General features: G+C 31.0%; 1 protein-coding gene across 6 annotated transcripts in view; it reads left to right on the top strand.

The window, feature by feature from the left end:
• Nucleotides 1-18672, top strand: part of LOC148231529 (inactive dipeptidyl peptidase 10) — a 349615-nt gene that overhangs the window by 324863 nt on the left and 6080 nt on the right. For all 6 annotated transcript variants that reach the window (XM_088192822.1, XM_088192823.1, XM_088192821.1 and 3 more), the window contains 4 exons: nucleotides 1317-1411; nucleotides 17521-17648; nucleotides 17719-17882; nucleotides 18355-18572. In XM_088192822.1, coding sequence (XP_088048948.1) covers nucleotides 1317-1411; nucleotides 17521-17648; nucleotides 17719-17882; nucleotides 18355-18572 — 605 coding nt within the window. The remainder of the gene's footprint in view (nucleotides 1-1316; nucleotides 1412-17520; nucleotides 17649-17718; nucleotides 17883-18354; nucleotides 18573-18672) is intronic.

Genomic DNA, 18672 nt, shown 5'->3' on the forward strand with positions numbered 1-18672 from the left:
ACGGGTTAAATAATATGGTACCCTAGTGTTTTAATATTTACATCGTGTCTGGTCAGAACTAGTAATTAATATACATCTTTTTTTAATTTGACGGCAATAAAATTAAAATAATGATGAATAATTCAAATTAAAATAAACTAGTTCTTGCGTCGATTGTAAGTCAATATGTTACTGATTTATAAACATTAATCACAGTCTGCTATTTTTACCCCGTTGTAGCTAGTGTGTCTTACAAGAATTTTTCGAGAAAAGTGCTAAATCGATAATTATTATTTTTATGGATTTTTGTTACAAAAAAATTTATACGAATATATTTTAATGTTTCACAAGCGCTGCATAAAAAATATTTGTCCGTGCCAGATGTTTGAAAACATGTAGGATTTCTGAAATGCTTTTAATAGAGGTCGGAAGTATTTAAATGGCAAAAACTACTCTAATTGCCCTTATCATCGCTTTGGTAACCTAAGAACTATTTTATTAATCAGATAACAAGACGCTCTGTGTGTAAATTGACAGATTGCAAAAATGTATGGGAGCTTTTCATATACAGAATTAAGTTTACCGACAGATAAAAAAATCCAAATAGGTTTTTTATCTTTTTTAAATATAAAAAAATGTAAAGTAGCAATTGCTGCTATTAATAATTTTTTTGCGATTTGCTTATAACTACGAGAGTCTGAAATTTATTTGTAACTTGACGCTCAGTGTTGAATCTAAGTATAATAGATCAATCTATTATAGTTATTTGATAATTTGCGTCCATTAAAACAAATCATCATACTATAGAAGTTTGTTATCATTAACTACAATCAAATTTTCTGTTCATTAAAAATTAAAGATGTCTACAATCAGCTAAGAAATATAGTTTTAAATCACATACTACATATTTTATATATTTTTTTATTAATCGAAATTTCCTGAGAAATATCGACAAACTAGAATGCCTAGTTGTAACGCATTGGGTTAATGCATGCTATGCTGCAACGAAAGATTTACAATATATAAAAAAATAAAAATAAAGAATCACAGCTCGAATGTGTGAATATAGTTAAGAAATCTTACATACGAGCAGCGAGATCTTATAAAATTGAAGTCATTCGCAGGAGTGTTCAATTTTCTCGAATACATTTTTAAAACTCAACTTCATCCACTTTTATTAAATCGGATTTTTCTCTGTGAAAATTATCAGAAAAAGTGAAAATTATTTCACGACTCTCCGGGGAGTAATGTGACAGTGTTGTTACATTTCACATTTCGCAGTATTGAAAAATAAATTGATGAAAAATGTGTAACATTTTTTTTTTTTTTTATTTCAGATAGCGAACTCGTGTTCCGAGACAGATTCGGAGGCCTAGCTGTTATGAATGCAGACAATTTGACCACTAGACTGCTCATGACCAATTCTACATTTGTAAGTATCTATTGTAAAGACACATGGATTAATATTTTAATATCGATGTATAACATAATTAAAAATATAAAAATGTATCCGAATGTTTCTACAAAGATGACGTTGGTTCTATACATTTTCGCCAATATCGGATTTTGGCAGCCAAAGGGTTAATAAATAAGCGAATAATAGTTCTAAGCTTTATCTCAATTTGGCGTCATTCAAAAACACATAAAATTGATCATATGTAAATATTTTAGTAAATGGTTTAGTCCTTCATCAATTCGTTTATAGATTAAAGCAGTCAATCAATATGTATTAACCTATTTTTAGAATTGCTTTCTCTGTTTTTCTATTCATTAGATACGAATAGATTAGTGTGATCAGAATATCATCTACACGTGCTCTACTTGCACCGGGATACAACCGCGGATGCAATTATGGTATATCTAAAAGAAAAACTAAAATCATGTGATGTGTCGGTCTCGAAAATCATTACAAAGGGCACAAGTTATGCATCATTCAAAATTGCAGTTCCTGATGCCAAACTAAATGAGGTTATGTGTCCAGAGTTATGGCCATCTGGATGCTCATTTAAAGAATGGAGATTTCGGAAAGGCGTTAAACCTTCCTAGGAAGAGTTCGATAGATCCCCTTTCGATTTTTTATCAAAACGTAAGGGGATTAAATTCCAAGACCGTCGACTTTCTTTCCGCTATCTACGCACAGGAGCATGACATCATCGCTATAACGGAAACGTGGCTGACTGATTCCGTGCTGAACGCTGAGCTCTTCGACGATCGTTACACCGTGTTTAGAAGAGATCGATGCAGCAGAGGCGGAGGTGTGCTCTTAGCTGTCCGCAGAGATTCAATTCATGCGCGAAGGCTTGCGCATCTTGAAGCTGACGGAGAACATCTCTGGATCCTCGTCGAGACGAAACGAGCTTCAATCGTTATATGCGTGTTATATTTTCCGCCAAATCAATTAAAAGACGTTACTGCTGCATTTTTTCGTAAGATTCAGTCGGAATCTGAATATTTTTTGAAGAAAAAATGTATCATCTTGGGTGATTTTAATTTACCTACGAACATTAGTGCCAATATTGATATAAGTTTAATAAGTAATATTTTTAATTTAAATCAAATAAATTGTGTCAATAATAATTTTGGTGACAAATTAGATCTAATTTATACAAATGTAAATAATTGCATAGTAATTAAGAGCGAATTCGTATTGGTATCGGAAGATAATTATCACCCGGCGCTAATGATAAAATTAAATATAAATAAAAATGGCATAACTACGAATGAGTTGGAATGCGTGAGCGATCGGAATGATCTCGGATGGTCGTTTGGAAATTGTGTAGATTTTGGTTTATTAAATAATTTACTTTTAGGTATGGACTGGAGCCGAGTTGGCGGGTGCGTTGATGTTGAATCTTCCCTGGCGGCCTTCTATGAGGTTCTTTATTGTGCATTCGACCAGCTCTTTATTCGAAAGCGCCCTCGAGTGCTTAACGTGTCATATCCTAGATAGTTTTCTCATGAGATCATCTCATTGCTAAAAAGAAAGCACGCCTTTCATAAGTTATGGAAGAGATCGGGACATCCATCTGCTCTCGAGGAATTTCGTTCATTAAGAGCACGCGTTAAGTGTTTGATAATTTCCTGTCATCGCAATCATTACAAAAATTGCCAAAAACAAATAATTAATGATCCCAAAGCGTTCTGGAAATTCATTAGCACTAAACGCGCTACTCAGTCTACGTTGAAAGTGATGAACCTCGACGATAAAACATTGGACGGTTCACAAAATATTGCTGACGGTTTTGCGCAATATTTTCGTTCTGTTTTCGAGGAATATTTTTCGCCTTCTGCTCAGTCGCTTCCTTCTTCATGTTCTTGGTCTTCAGTACTGACCATCAGAGAAACTGAGCACTCAGATCTTAAATACGGATTTAATAAATTAAAGACAGGGCGTTCTTCTGGACCTGATTTAATTCCCGATTTTATTTTGAAGGGTTGCGAAGTAAGTCTCGCTGCTCCTCTAAAATGTATTTATGATCTGATTCTCAAAACATCATCATTTCCTGATTTATGGAAATGCACAAAAGTCACCCCTATTCATAAAAAGGGTGACAAATTATATATAAAGAATTATAGACCAGTAGCAGTGTTGTCAGCTCCTGCTAAATTATTTGAAATAATTATTCATAAATATCTTTACAATCACTTTCAGCAAGTTTTATTAGACCAACAGCACGGGTTTCGTCCTGCCCGTTCCACTGTTACTAATCTTCTGTCGTTCACCAAAACAGTGACAACTTCTCTCGATGCCGGAATTCAAGTAGACGTCGTGTATACAGATTTTGAGAAAGCCTTTGACAAAGTTTGTCATGCGTTATTATTAAAAAAATTGTCGAACCTCGGTTGCTCAGATAATTTAACTCGGTTATTTTCAAGTTATTTGAGCAATCGTAGACAGTTTGTAACGTATGGTGGCCGATTGTCAAAGGAATATTTTACCCCTTCGGGGGTTCCTCAAGGATCCAATCTGGGACCTCTGCTTTTTGTGTTATTTATTAATGACATAAATACTGCAATTAAACATTCAAGTTTTCTTCTGTACGCAGATGATTTAAAATTATTTAAATGCATTCGATCTGTTGCGGACTCCTTCTCTCTACAAAGTGATTTAGACTCTCTGTGGAGATGGGCTTCCGTTAACCGTCTGCCCTTTAGTGTCGGAAAGTGCCATACTGTGTCATTTTCTCGATCCCGTTCGCCATCAGCTTATTTCTACCATCTCGGTGGTAACATTTTGACTAGAGAAACTTCCATTAAAGATCTCGGAATCACTTTCGAGAGCAAATGGAGGTTCTCTCTACACATACACGACGTCTGTGATAAATCTTCCAAGATGCTCGGCTTTGTTATGAGGAATGCCTTTCACTTTGACGATCCGTCAGTTATTCGCATCCTCTATGACACCTTAGTTCGTAGCATTCTTGAATCGGGATCTATAATTTGGAATCCCCGAATAGCCAAATATTCCCTTTTAGTGGAAAAAATTCAAAAAAGGTATTTAAGATACCTTTACAAAAGGACATTTGGTTTTTATCCGTACTTATATCCCAGCGCCTTTCTTTTAGGAGCGTTGGGATATGATTCGCTGAGTTCTCGCAGAAAGCTGTATATCGCTAAGCATTTTTTTAAATTACTAAAAGGTGCTGTCGACAATCCAGCTATTCTCGAGGAATTCCAGTTTTGGGTTCCTGAACATTTTCGAGAATCACGATCGAGACCTCTTTTGATGACCGTTAGGGCTAGGACATCCGCACTTGCCGACTCGCCTATGGCTGTGGCCATCCGTCTCCTTAATACGCTGGCATTACATATTGACCTATTTAATGTCAGCTACGAGGAGCTGATCCGGTTTATTTCATTTAATTTTAATATTTTATAATTTTTTTGTTATGTTTAAGTATTTTTATATTTATGTATATATACTTTTTTTTTTTATGTTTTATAAATTTAAAATTTGTTTTCGACCATCGTGGCGCATTGGGGTAACCTGTTAGGCCACGATGGTCTTAATTTAATCTAAAATAAATAAATAAAATAAATAAATATCGGAGATTCGATACTTTTCTTTCTTATTGGCACTCTGCCATTTACGTATTTAAGAGAACTGGAGAAATAATGTAGCATCACTAGATTGTATACCATTAAAATCTAAACCATTGATCTTATATCCTAATCGCTCATCTTACATATTAGGAATCTGCTCTTGAAATTTTCGACCTTAAACTCTTTATAAAATAATAAATAAATACAATAACTTTTTACACACACACTTTCAGTCGAGAGACATGAGCCTTTATATACCATCTCCCGAAAGGGAGGGGGTGTATGGTGGCTAGTAGCATTTTTATCTGCTCTTTCTACGTTGTCCTATGAAATCACTAAATAGTTTTTATAACGTTCGTCCGTTTAAAAACATAATGACTCAACCAGTGATTTAAATTTATTTATTTATTTATTTTATAATATATATAAATACTCGTTTAAGATTTGATATATATTATAGTTTTTAAGTATACTTATTTAAAAAAATGTTTTTTATAATATAAAAAAACGTTAATCTGATACTTGTTGTTGTCCAAATATAGAATATCTATTGCCTTATTATATAATCATTTGAAGGTCAAATGTATGATGCTTAATAATATATTTTCTTCGCATTCGTGACATTGAAAAAAACTTCAAAGAGCTTTAAATAAAATAACATATTCACTAAATATTATTTTTAAACTATCGATTTTATATTAAATATTGAATGAACTATTATATTTTTTATAACTAGCTGAAATCTTTTTCTTAATAAATAATTCACAGCCATAAATTCTTAAGAATTCATTTATAGATCTCATTGCCTGAAAGTTTTTTTTTATATTAGATAATATATATGAGCTTTAATATTTCAATCCTCCATTTAATACATATAAATTCTTCTTTAATGTATATTAAATAAACTTTATAATACATATGTCGTAGTAAATTATTTAAATTAATTGAATAGCAAAATAAATTTACTAATTCTAAGAACTGAGACCTTTTAGGAAAAAAACAATCTTAACTTTCTGCAGTAATTTATGTTATAATAATTTAAATGTATATGAGAACTTTTTATGCATAGTGTCATTAAGACGTGTATTCATTTTTTCATTAGATAATTCATCTTTATAATGTAATAAACGGTGCCTTTATAATTTTTTTATTGCTAATCCTATGCACAAAACAGTGCAAGCAATAAAATTTAGTCATACATACATATTTCTCCGTTAAAAATAATATAAGCAAAAGAATAATCGCTATATTGAAACACACATTCTATAGCCGTTTGTTACCACTAAACCACGTAATTACACTCATTGAAACGTGCGGTTAAGAAACCATTGCCATTGTCATTCTTGATAAAGTTGTTTCTCGTTGATTTGCGTCAGAGATGAATTCCTACATTTTAATAAAATTTATTAGGACGTACATTAGAGAAGCAATATTTGACAGTCCGTTACAACTGCTCGAAAACTACGTATAAATGTGATTGCAAGTACTCATATTTTTTAAGTCATAATTTTCCTACGGTTGTGATTAGAATCTATATTACATGTGTCAGAATTGATATTTTTTTTTTTTTTAATTTTTGTTTATTACATAATTAAATAATACATTTTTATAAACATATATATTTACATTTCATTGGTTGCTGGTTAATTACCATTATCACAATTTACGATTGATTAGCTAAATTAAGAGGAATTACAGAAATAAGAATAATAAAAGAACATAAAATACGTTAAGTTTAGGTCAAAGTACATAAACACCTTTAACAAAAAAAAAAAAAAAAAAATTTAAATTATAAATATATATTTTTAATATAAAACTCGTGGACCTGGAGCTGTTAAATTAATAGATAAAATTTATGCGTCAGAGCAAGATGTGCTTTGGCATTTTGTGTTTATATTTAAATTTGAGTTTGTTTTTGTCGTAATCACCGATTCTTGAGATTAACGGGTTAGTATGATTTCGCGGTATTTTTTTATAATAATTATTAGTATGGTGGTGAACATGTTCTTTAATAGTTGGAATTAAATATTTATTATGAAGTTTTTTGAGGTTAGTATAAAAAGGTGTATTATAAATTATTTTTATAGCTTTATTTTGAACAACTTGTAGCTTAGAGAAGTTAGTATTACACGTATTACTCCACACTGGGCAGGCGTAAGTCATTGCCGGTCTAATTAATTGCTTATATAATAGAATTTTATTTTTAGTATTTAGCGCACTTTTTCGATTAAAAATTGGTTTTAACGCCGCAATGGCTGCGAGCCCTTTAGATTTAAGTTCGGTTATATGTTTATTAAATTTAAGCTTGGAGTCCAGGTGAATTCCGAGGTACTTAACGCTCGCCTTCCATTCTATACACTTTCCCTGCTCGCTTATAATAGTCGGGGGCAAAGGTTGTCTTCGAGTTGTAAAAATTATAGCCTCCGTTTTGTCCTGATTTATTTTTATTTTCCACTTTTTGAAATAATTACTTAAGAGAGTTAAGGATTTTTGCAATTTTATTGAAATAGGCTTAAGACCGTAAGAGCTACTCATTATTGCCGTATCATCGGCATACATTGAAAGACAAGTATTTTTTAAAATAGGTATATCATTTGTGTACAAAATGAAAAGGAACGGTCCAAGTAAACTCCCCTGAGGAACACCAGCTGGGATATTACGCGGTATCGATTGTTCATTATTTACTGAAACAACATAACTTCGACGATCAAGGTAGGAGCGTAACAAGTGTAGCAGATAGTTAGGGGTTTTATATTTGTGGAGTTTGTAAATCAACCCATCATGCCACACAGTATCAAACGCGTCAGAATTGATATTAAAATATCAGAATTTAAGCGGCTAGAAAAAATATTAGATGGTCAGATTTATATTAATTGCTCAAAATTTATAATAAATGGTTAGAATTTCAATTGGACCGGTCAGAATTTATATTAAATGCTAAGATTTATTTTGACAGATGTTCAGAAGCATTTTTTCAGTCAATATTATTTTTGCGTTCAGTATGTATTACAGCTAGTATTTATATGTTAGCGTCAATGTAAGTTTTATATTGTCAGATGATCAGTATTACAATTCATGGGCATTATCAATGTGTTGGATGCTATATTATCAGATGTCAACACAACAAGCTAAGCGTGTTTTCCGTTGCTGCTCTGTCGCTATTCCCGCTTCGTTCGTCATATGTTCATGGAGTGTTCAATGTTCTGACCATCACTCGCTCGCACCCAACCTGTCCAACAGTTACGTGCGAGCGAGATGTTATATATGTTTTATGATATTTATAAAATTAATCATTTTTTACCTATTTATATTTATAAATATTATAATATTTATGATTGTCATATATTTTTATTCTGACCATATGCTATTTATATTCTATGCATTTGATTTAAATAATATAATTATGACCATTTTTCATTTGAAGCATCTTTTTCAGAACTTGATTACTATTATGTTAGTAGTCATTGAGTTCATTAAGAAATGATCATAAAAAGGTTATGAAGCAGAGCCTAGCATTATTTTTTAGTACCATTTCTATTCTTTGAGCTCACGTCTATCATAGAGATATTAGGGAAAAAACAAGCACCTCCGTTATTTACCGATTTAGTTATTCAAGGCAGGGACGGATTATAGTTTAAACAGAACCTCGTTGTTTAGAAAGGCTATCGACAATATGTACGTAATGATATTGTTTGCCTGCGGTCTAGAAAAGCAAGATACACAAAGAAGAGTAAGAGATTAAAGAGCTTACGTATTTTTATATTAAAATATATATAACAAATAATTTAAAACTAAATTACAGAATTTTAATTGAGATTATATTACATTTCTCCTTAAGTCGTTAAGATCTTATCTACTTTACAAGGTAATTTCTAAGATTGATGATATAATGGCAATGTACACTATGTTATGCACGATTAAATCTGTTCAATACGAGAACATGCAAATATCGATTGCAGTTTTTACGGCGATAAGGCGCCATAGTTCCGAATGCAATTTCACCACCTTAACCATAAGGCTTTTATGGTTTTATAGCGTGCCGATAATGATTTTCAACTGCAGCTAACCTTGCAAAAGTCGCTTAATTCTAAATAAGAGAAAACAAATATCTCTATTCTTATATTATATAATATGCTCTAAAACGTTCTAAGTATTTCACTTAAACGTGTCAGAAGCACTCGAAATGTGGAAACCCATTTGAGTTACTATAAAGCGCTTTAAAATGTCGTATAACGGCGAGAATTTTTCAAAAAGGATATTGTAGTGTCATTTTTGCACATTGTACTCACTGTCGTGTTAAATGTAATAATAAAAAATATAAAGGGCTCTTCGTCATTTTTCCGAATCGTGTTTTGCATAATGATGTTATTCGGACAATAGAGTAAAAACTTTGAATGATGTTCGTAACAAAAATATATTTAAACTTGAATGAAATTGATTACAATTTCCAGCTTTCTATTTATATTTCAATCGTAGCAAATTTGATTAAAAAGTTGATGACCAATCGTAAATAAATGGCAAATTCAGTGCTTTTAGAAACTCTACGTTTACTTTTATTTATTATGATAGAACTACTTTTATATTTAGATTTTTAATAAAAAATGTTTTTTTTCTGTCGTATATAAATTGCTATAAAAGTAACGTAAAGTTTGTATAATTAATTAATTATTATTGAGATTAGCTGTCGGTCTCTCACTATCGTGAGGTACCGCAGCAAGCGAGTGTGTGTAAATACCGGACGCTTTACTATTTGTGTTGTCATATTTAATAATTTTGATTTTTTTTAAATATATTTTGATATTAAAATAACTTTCATGTAGCTGTTCTTATAATGGTGAATTTTAAATTATATATTTTTTTATATTTTTATTAATATTTACCGGTTTTGCTAATTCAGTTATTAATTAAATTTAAAATTTTAATAAATTTATTAACATTTTAACATAAAAATTTTCACAAAAAAAAACATAATTTTATAACGAACCAGCAAACGACCATTCCCGCACTTCCACGTTTCATAACTACTACCGCCCGATGAGCGCATCCACTTTTGATTACGATGAGAGTAAAGCCAAGGAAGAGTATCTAAAGGATATGGTTTTTCCATGTCAAGTCAAGACTAGATAAGCTGTAGAGAGACATGAGCCTTTATATACCATATCCCAAAAGGGAGGGGGTGTTTGGTGGCTAGTAGCATTTTTTATATGCTGTTTCTGCGTTGTCCTATAAAATCTATACTAAATAGTTTAGCCAGTGAAATTTATTTATTATATGTATATATTATATTATAGATACTCGTTTAAGATTTGATATATATTATAGTTTTTAAGTATACTTATTTTAAAAAAATGTTTATTATAATATAAAAAAACGTGAATTTTAAATTATATATTTTTTTATATTTTTATTAATATTTACCGGTTTGGCTTATTCAGTTAATAATTAAATTTAAAATTTTAACAAATTGATTAACATTTTATCATAAAATTTTTCACAAAAAAAAACATAATTTTATAACGAACCAGCAAACGACCATTCCCGCACTTCCACGTTTCAATAAGTATTTTCGTGTCAGAACTTTAAATAACATTGAAAAAATAGGTATGCAACTTTGCTGAAAAAAACAATAACAAAGATCATATATTACACTTTTCATATAATCTAATGGTTTTGTCTAACTATGTTTCAAAATCATTGGACTCTGGTGTACAAGTGGACGTCGTATACACAGATTTTGAAAAAGCATTTGATAAAGTTAACCATGCTTTACTTGTAAAAAAGTTATCTAATTTCGGGTTTTCTGAAGATCTCATAAATCTATTCTCAAATTACTTGACCAATAGATATCAATTCGTCAAGTATAGTAACTCCTTTTTAGAACGATATAAGACCCCTACTGGAGTACCTCAAGGATCCAATTTAGGTCCATTGTTGTTTTTATTGTTCATTAATGACATAGAAACAGCAATAGAGCATTCAGATTTTTTATTATATGCAGATGACTTAAAAATTTACAAGAAAATGCTTTCGATTTCTGATTCCCTCGACCTACAGGAGGATCTCAACTCTATATGGAAATGGGCTTGCTATAACCAATTGCCTTTCAGTGTAAAGAAATGTCACACAATTTCATTTTCAAGGTCATTAACGCCGGCAAAATATTCATACCATCTAGGCGGATATTTTCTGGAAAGGTTTTCTTCAACTAAGGATTTAGGAGTGACTTTCGAAGAACGTTGGAAATATAGCCAGCACATTGCAGAGACTCATAGCAAATCCTTAAAAATGCTCGGTTTTATCTTGAGAAATGCGCGTTACTTCAGGAATACTTTAGTATTGCGCACTCTTTATGATACTCTAGTCCGCAGCATACTAGAAACTAGCTCCGTCATTTGGATTCCAGGCGTAATGAATCAATGTAATGAATTGAAGCTGGAAAAAGTACAACGTAAATTTCTTCGATATTTATACTTGAAGGAATACGGGTATTATCCGTTCTTGTTTCCCAGTGCTTTTATTTTGGGAGCCCTGGGATACGTTTCTTTGTCGACTCGCAGAAGTGTTTATGTAATTAAACACTTCTGGAAATTGCTCAAGGGCATCGTAGACAATCCTTCAGTGCTCGAGCAGCTTCAAATGTGGGTTCCTGAAGGTGGTTATAGTTCTCGGTCGCGTCCACTATTCTTGCCTGTCAAGTGTAGAACTGGAGCACTTGCCAACTCTTCTCTGGCCAAGGCTATTTATCTGCTCAATTCTGTCCATAGTAATATTGACATTTTCTCTTGCACATATGGAGTTTTGGTTCAGTTCGTATGGGACAATGCACACCTGTTGAGGTGATTTGTGTCTGTTGTTTTGTCTTGTTTATATTTGTATGTATTATGATGTATTAGTACTTTTGACTATCGTGACGCATTAGGTTTGCCTGTCAGGTCACGATGGTTATAATTTTAATAAATAAATAAATAAATAAATATTATACATTTGTTTTGGTATCATTTTTTTGATCTTTGAATGAATCATAATTTTCTACATTTTACGTATATAAATATTATAAATAATATACTTTTCTGTTAATATATAGTAGACATAATATACTTTAAATATAAAACTTTAAATTTTATCTTTTTGAAAGTTTATTACATATTTTTAAACATTGATACTAAACTTAAAACAGGTTGACAATTTGGCAGCCTCGCACTTGTCATTTTACATTCCAATGTGATGTATTTATTAATTTAAAACAATACACGGTAACGACCATTAAGATGTATTTAGTAATGACCAATAGCATTTGACGACCATAAAGACTAATGGCATTGATTTTATGGCGCTTTTAACGCGAAATATGTTACTTACTTAAATAACCTTACGCCTAATTTTAATTAAATTTGTGAATCTGCTGGTGAGCCCCACAAGTGATTTTTTGGAATAAAAAAAAATGCATGATGCTCTGTTTACGTTAACACAGTCAGTTCTAGAGCTATTCATTTCATCATTATTCATAATTCAAAGAGAAATGGCAAGTTTAAGTTTTTTCCCCTGCTATTTGGTACACACGATACGGATATACGTTCGATATACTTATTATTATTAATTTCTATCAATTTGTTTAAAATATAAACAGAAGTAATGTTAAGTATATCGAACGTATATCCATATCGAGAAAATTTGCCCAAATAAGAATGAACTTAAAAGAGAGAAGTTTGAAGACGGTACAATTTGGTTTTATGTTTAAAAAATTTAAACTCTCCAAAGCTTTCAAGTTAAATAATGGATTTAAGCCTGCATTAATTTTATATGATCTGCTTTTATCTATATATTGTTTTCGCGTATTATGTACTTTTTTCGTATACCAATTAGCAAACAGGTGTTGTACAGAATTACAATATGGTTTCACATTATTGTTTATTTAAATATTGTGTACAATTATTGTATATTTACATTGGAAATTTATAGCTTAGATTTTGCCAAACAATTCGATAAATGAAATAAAAATATGAAACGAGAATAGCTTATAGATAAAACGGCCGACGATGAAACGTCCTAGAACATTATTTGATCGCTTCATTTTAAATTTCACTGAAATTAAATAAATTAATTTAATATGTATTTGACTGATAAAATGACAAAATAAGAAATTAAATACGTTAACTGACAATCACGCAAATTTTAGAATGATTTATAACTAAAATTCTTGAACCTATGGAAGTAAAGCATCTCTCGGGTCTAAATTCCTTTATGCCGATACATTCTAACTAGATTTATATCAGACAATAACAAAGAGTCGCCCTGAATCGTGGAATCGGTGACAATCAACAACTTTAGGGTACGTTGAACCTTCCTAAATTCTTAGGAAGAATACGGTCGTATTGAATTACTTCCATCAGGAATTTACTTCCTTTAGACACCGCACAGATATGTTTCTCATATGTATGTATATGAATATATTATATTTTAGGGTCTGAATCGAAGGCAAACAAAGATAAAAGTGCCTATACTATCGTATCATATCAAAGGTTTTCGTTCTATTTCGCGTGTTTTCTCCAGAGAGAGGTCATGTTGTGTCTGCGTGTAAGGTCAAATTCAAACCTTCGGAACATTGAGTTGTCAAAATATTTCCAAGAAGGCCGTGACACGGCTCGGGATAAAGCGGCGTCCATCGGTTAAATTAAAGCGAAACACACCCTGGGCCCCAGGGCGACAGGATAATTTGTTTCTTTGAGAGAAATTGGCTCCGTCAGGTTTCCGGTCCTAGCGATTTATGGCCTAGCCGCGCTAGAGAAATTACCCTGAAAAATGAACTTCGGTTACTGTGCATAGCTAACCGTCGTTTAATAATCACGAGAAAGACTAAACTAATTTAGCAGAAAAGATTTCGCACTTTTCGCCACTTCTCACTTCCGATAAATCGCATGGGCCCTGACAGCTCCCATTTTTTATTCATTTTGCAAGCTAGCATGTTACATACAGGATGACAAAATGAATTATATTTGAAATGCAATTTCAAACAAATATTTATTAGATTGGTATCGATCTTATGTATTATGTCATTATACATAGCAATAAAAATTAAAACTGAATAAAATGCATAATAGGATAAACATAGTTAAAAGCTCCCAGGTAATAGCATTCGTTGCTGAATACGTAGTACGGAATTTCCTCCGTCTACCAAATGGTGCTTTCACGGTTGACAGCAAATACCGAATTTTCAACGAATAGAATAAATTGAATCTCAATTCAATTTCAGATCGAAATAAAACTATCTCAAACATTTATAAAACGAATTTAAATCTATAGCAGTATTGACTATTGCCATACATGAATAAAATTTATAGCGTCTGTTTTCAGTTTTACATTGTCAATCAAGTTTCAATCGCATCTAGATTTTATATTTGTAGAGATACGAAATTTTTGCGATAATTGAAAAATGGTAAAATTAAAAAAAAATATATTTGTAAATCAAATTCCCTTTTGTAATTTAGTTATACGTCGGTCCCTCACTATCGTGAGGTACCGTAGCTAGTGAGTGTGCAAATACCGGACCCTCGACTTTTTGGGTTATAAATATTTTTTTTGATTCGTTCTGATTTTATTAAATCTAATTTTAGTATTTATTTAGTAAAATTATATATTTAAATCATTGTGAAACTGAGTATAAATTAAATGAAAATGTACACTACACTGCATATCTTTATTGTTAATTGCTGGTTTGTTAACTTTTAAAACTGCTCAAATGATTAATTATTACCAAATTATAATTTGCCTTTGATAGATATGCAGTTGATCCAAGCATATGTTCGACCATTCCCGCGCTACTGTGTGAATTTGCATACAATTTGAACGACTAATTGACAACTCTTAAATAATGTACGTAATATTTTCTAATCTTTTAAAAACAGGTTTGCATAATAATAAAACTAAACATTTTATAATATTTAAAAATAGGTTTGTAACATATGTAAATATAAAAAATAAATATTTAAAATTTTATTTCGCAACTGGGTTAAATAATAATAATAAATAAAATTTGTTATATTTTTAATAATAAATTTTAAAATTAAAAAATTAAAGATGTGTGGGTCTATAAGTATTTAAACAAAACTTTGAAATTTACTATAATATAAATCAGAAGGAATTGTTTACAATAATTTTATTTAAATGTTGATAGCAAAAATAAATTTATTTACAAAAATACATGTATAATATCATTTTTTTAAATATATGTGGTTTCAATTCCTATGGTTTTTACGTAAAAGTACAGTTTTTCTTATTTAAAATTATTTTTATAAAACAACAGTTTTAAAATTCGCCTTACATTTGTACGACAATGAATATGTTTATATTTACGTGTCTATTCTCTTTGAAGTTTCTAAGTTATATTGAAGATCTAGCTGCACCCTTGAGATTTAGGTGATTGTTTTATCTGTATTAAGTTAATGGAAAACAGCTGACTTTATCGGTCTTTTGAGGGTCGTAACAGTTGAACTCCTGTTTATTTCAATTCGGAAACTAAGCGTAAGTTCTGGATTTTAATTAGTCACTAATGTGTCTGAAAGAAGTGATTTACTACGTTAGTTTTCTGGCCTATACACTCTTGTGTATATGTGGAAAATCTAACTTATATCCATTAAGTATTTTGTCGGTTCTCTAAACTCGGTGCGGAACCAGACTTTTATTATCTAATACATATCTTATTAGACTGATTCAGAATCATGAACGCTTGATACATTTTTGTATAAATATGTACATACTTATCTATTCTTTCAGTTCGGCACCGACATTTTTTATTTTTATTAATGTAACTCCCGTAGTTTAATGCTTTAAACCTGTTAATGGATACCGTTTAATGTATATATATTTTTTTAGGCCAACAAGAAAAAATATTATTTTTATCTGGTAAGACGAAGATTGTTGCACAACAATTGAGACATGTCGGTGGGTGCGTTTGTTATTAGTCTTTTGTGTGTCTGTCTTATTAGACTTTAAAAGAGAAAATAATTGTTCACACAAACATTGCCATTATTGCTACAAACATAAATTTTCTGGCAAATAAAATAGAATTCCGTAGGTGCGTCCGTAGGCTGCAGGCGTCTCCGAAGTGTGTTTTCTCTATATTCCGGACGTCGATGCAAAGAGAGAAGCAGCGGTTTATGCGATCTTCGCTAGTCTGAAATTGAATCTGCCTTTTCTTAATTGTAGTCCAAGTTGAAAATCCGATGAATGTTCAAGACCTCAACTTCAGACGAACTGTCTTAGGTGAAGTGATGATTGGAAGTTATCTCTGGTTTCCCGCGTTCCAATATTTGGTAGATTTTTTTGGTCTGCCACTATTTGCTAGAAAGACCGATTATAGAAGGGTGACATGTTTTTTTTAGCGAATTGCTATTCACCGCTAAGGTAAACGGTCGATTTGAGTACAAATCCAAATGCACAGATTATATTTTCTCATGGCGGTGGCGCGTACCTTGTGACTTAAGCCATAAAAAAATTTCTCGCAGTGTCCCATTTTATCAACAAAAAAAACAGCAATTTTTTTATGATTATTTGTATAAGTTAATCCCTCTATTTATAAATTAAGGAGCGGTTCAATTGATGAACCTGACAGCACCTTTTTTAGCAAGTTCTTTGCCACTAATTTCATCGCAACGATTACGGATGGTCCCAACAGTTCATTAATATGTAGCTGTATATAAATATAATAAAATTAATTTTGATCTAAGTTTAAAAATTCATTGTTCTGAAAATGTTCAAAGTTATAAGTGTATAGAAATCAATGGCATACTTTTCTACATAAACAAATATTTAATTCATATTTGTGATAACATATATCGTGCCTTGTTATTTAATATCTATGAAAATTGAATTGAAAATGAATCTTTAAAACTATAATACTATTAAAAACGCTGAATATAATTTTTAATGGATATTAAATGACACGTGTTTCATTATATAGTACAATAACTATCTTACAAGATTATTTACTTTTAAATATATTTTTATAAGAAAAAATTCTATTTAAGGCACAATACTTTAAGATATACACAAATACTTTAATTCTCCCAGAAATTATATGTTAAATCCGAACTTCACTTAGACCGAAATAAAATTTCTAACTAATCAATAATTTTGAAGTCGAAGAAAGCAAAAAAATAACATTTCATTCGATCAAAAATAGAATTCATTATATTTTTTATCTAAATTTATTATTAAAAATGCTATTGTTGAAGGACAGTCTGGCTTTATAAAAAATAAATAAAAAAAGTTTCAAATATTTTTAATAATACCCCTTAATATATTTTACAAAGTATTGTATTACTTACTATTACTACTATCAAGCTTTGTGCTTTGTGTGTTGCTGGTTAAAAAATACCTCTAAGCATTTATTTTTTGTTAGAGCTTTCTCGAAAAATAATGCTTTAACGAAAAGGAAAATGTTTTTAAAACTTTCATCTTCTCGCAAAATATAATTAATGGCGTATTGTTCTTGTTTTACAGAGGCAATTAAATGCTGTCGACTTCAAAGTTTCCAGCAACCTGAAATACGTACTTCTTATATCCGACGTGAGAAAAGGATACAAATACACAAAAATGGCGAGATACCACGTTTACGAAATAGCTTCAAGGTAATTAATAAAGCAATAAAAATAACATTTTTATTGTCAGAAAATAACCTGTGTTTTTATTTAATTTTAGAAATAAATTTCCACTTTCGCCGATTGAAGACGACAGAGACGCTCCTTTACTTCAGTATGCCGAATGGTCACCGGACGGAAACGCTGTAGTTTTCGTTCACGAAAACGACATCTACTATAAGCCTAGAGTTCTTAAGGCCTTAGTCTGTAGAATAACCAGCACTGGTACGTAAATGTGATTTTGTTTAAATCATAAATCAAATTCCAACGCCCCTTCCAATCTTACATCTTCAGACCAATATCGATAATTCAGATCCGAACCAGACTCTTTGTTATTATCTAATATATAAAAAAAACTCAATGCTTAACTTTTTTGTTAAAATACAGATTATCCAAAGCATCCATTAACAATTTAAATAAATGTTTAGCAACATATATTTTTACGCTGTACTAACTCTTAAATATCTCAAATAACATAAAATCCAAGGTTCAAGAGTTTTTACAGCAAAATGGCACAACAAACTTTGTCAAAGACTTTATCAAAATGTATATAGTTTAACTCATATATCAAGGAATCTAGTCACCATCGTTTGGAATGATAAAATATTGATGACTGTACAAAAACCGTGCTGTTGATCCACTAATACAGTGTTTTTATGTTGTATATGTTATATGATAAAAAAAATGTATGTTTTAGGTAAGCCAGGAGTGATATTTAACGGTGTTCCGGATTTTCTTTACGAGACTGAAATCGCTAGAACCAGCCATTCATTGTGGTTCAGCTCCGATGGTCAATATCTTTTGTATGCTACTTACAATGACACAAACGTCGGAGAACATAGATGGGCTTGGTATGGAGGAGATTCTCCTGATCAACTCAAGTATCCAATAATCAGAAGCGTCCGATATCCAAAGGTAAGCACAGCATTTTCAATGACATAATATTACCAAACATAGCAAAATTGCCAAGAAAGATTGCCTATAAATGATAGACATTCTTTTAAAAAAACATTTT

This window comes from Plectrocnemia conspersa, unplaced genomic scaffold, assembly GCF_051122295.1.
Source record: "Plectrocnemia conspersa isolate PC_06_02 unplaced genomic scaffold, ASM5112229v1 ptg000009l, whole genome shotgun sequence".
Lineage (NCBI taxonomy): Eukaryota > Metazoa > Arthropoda > Insecta > Trichoptera > Polycentropodidae > Plectrocnemia > Plectrocnemia conspersa.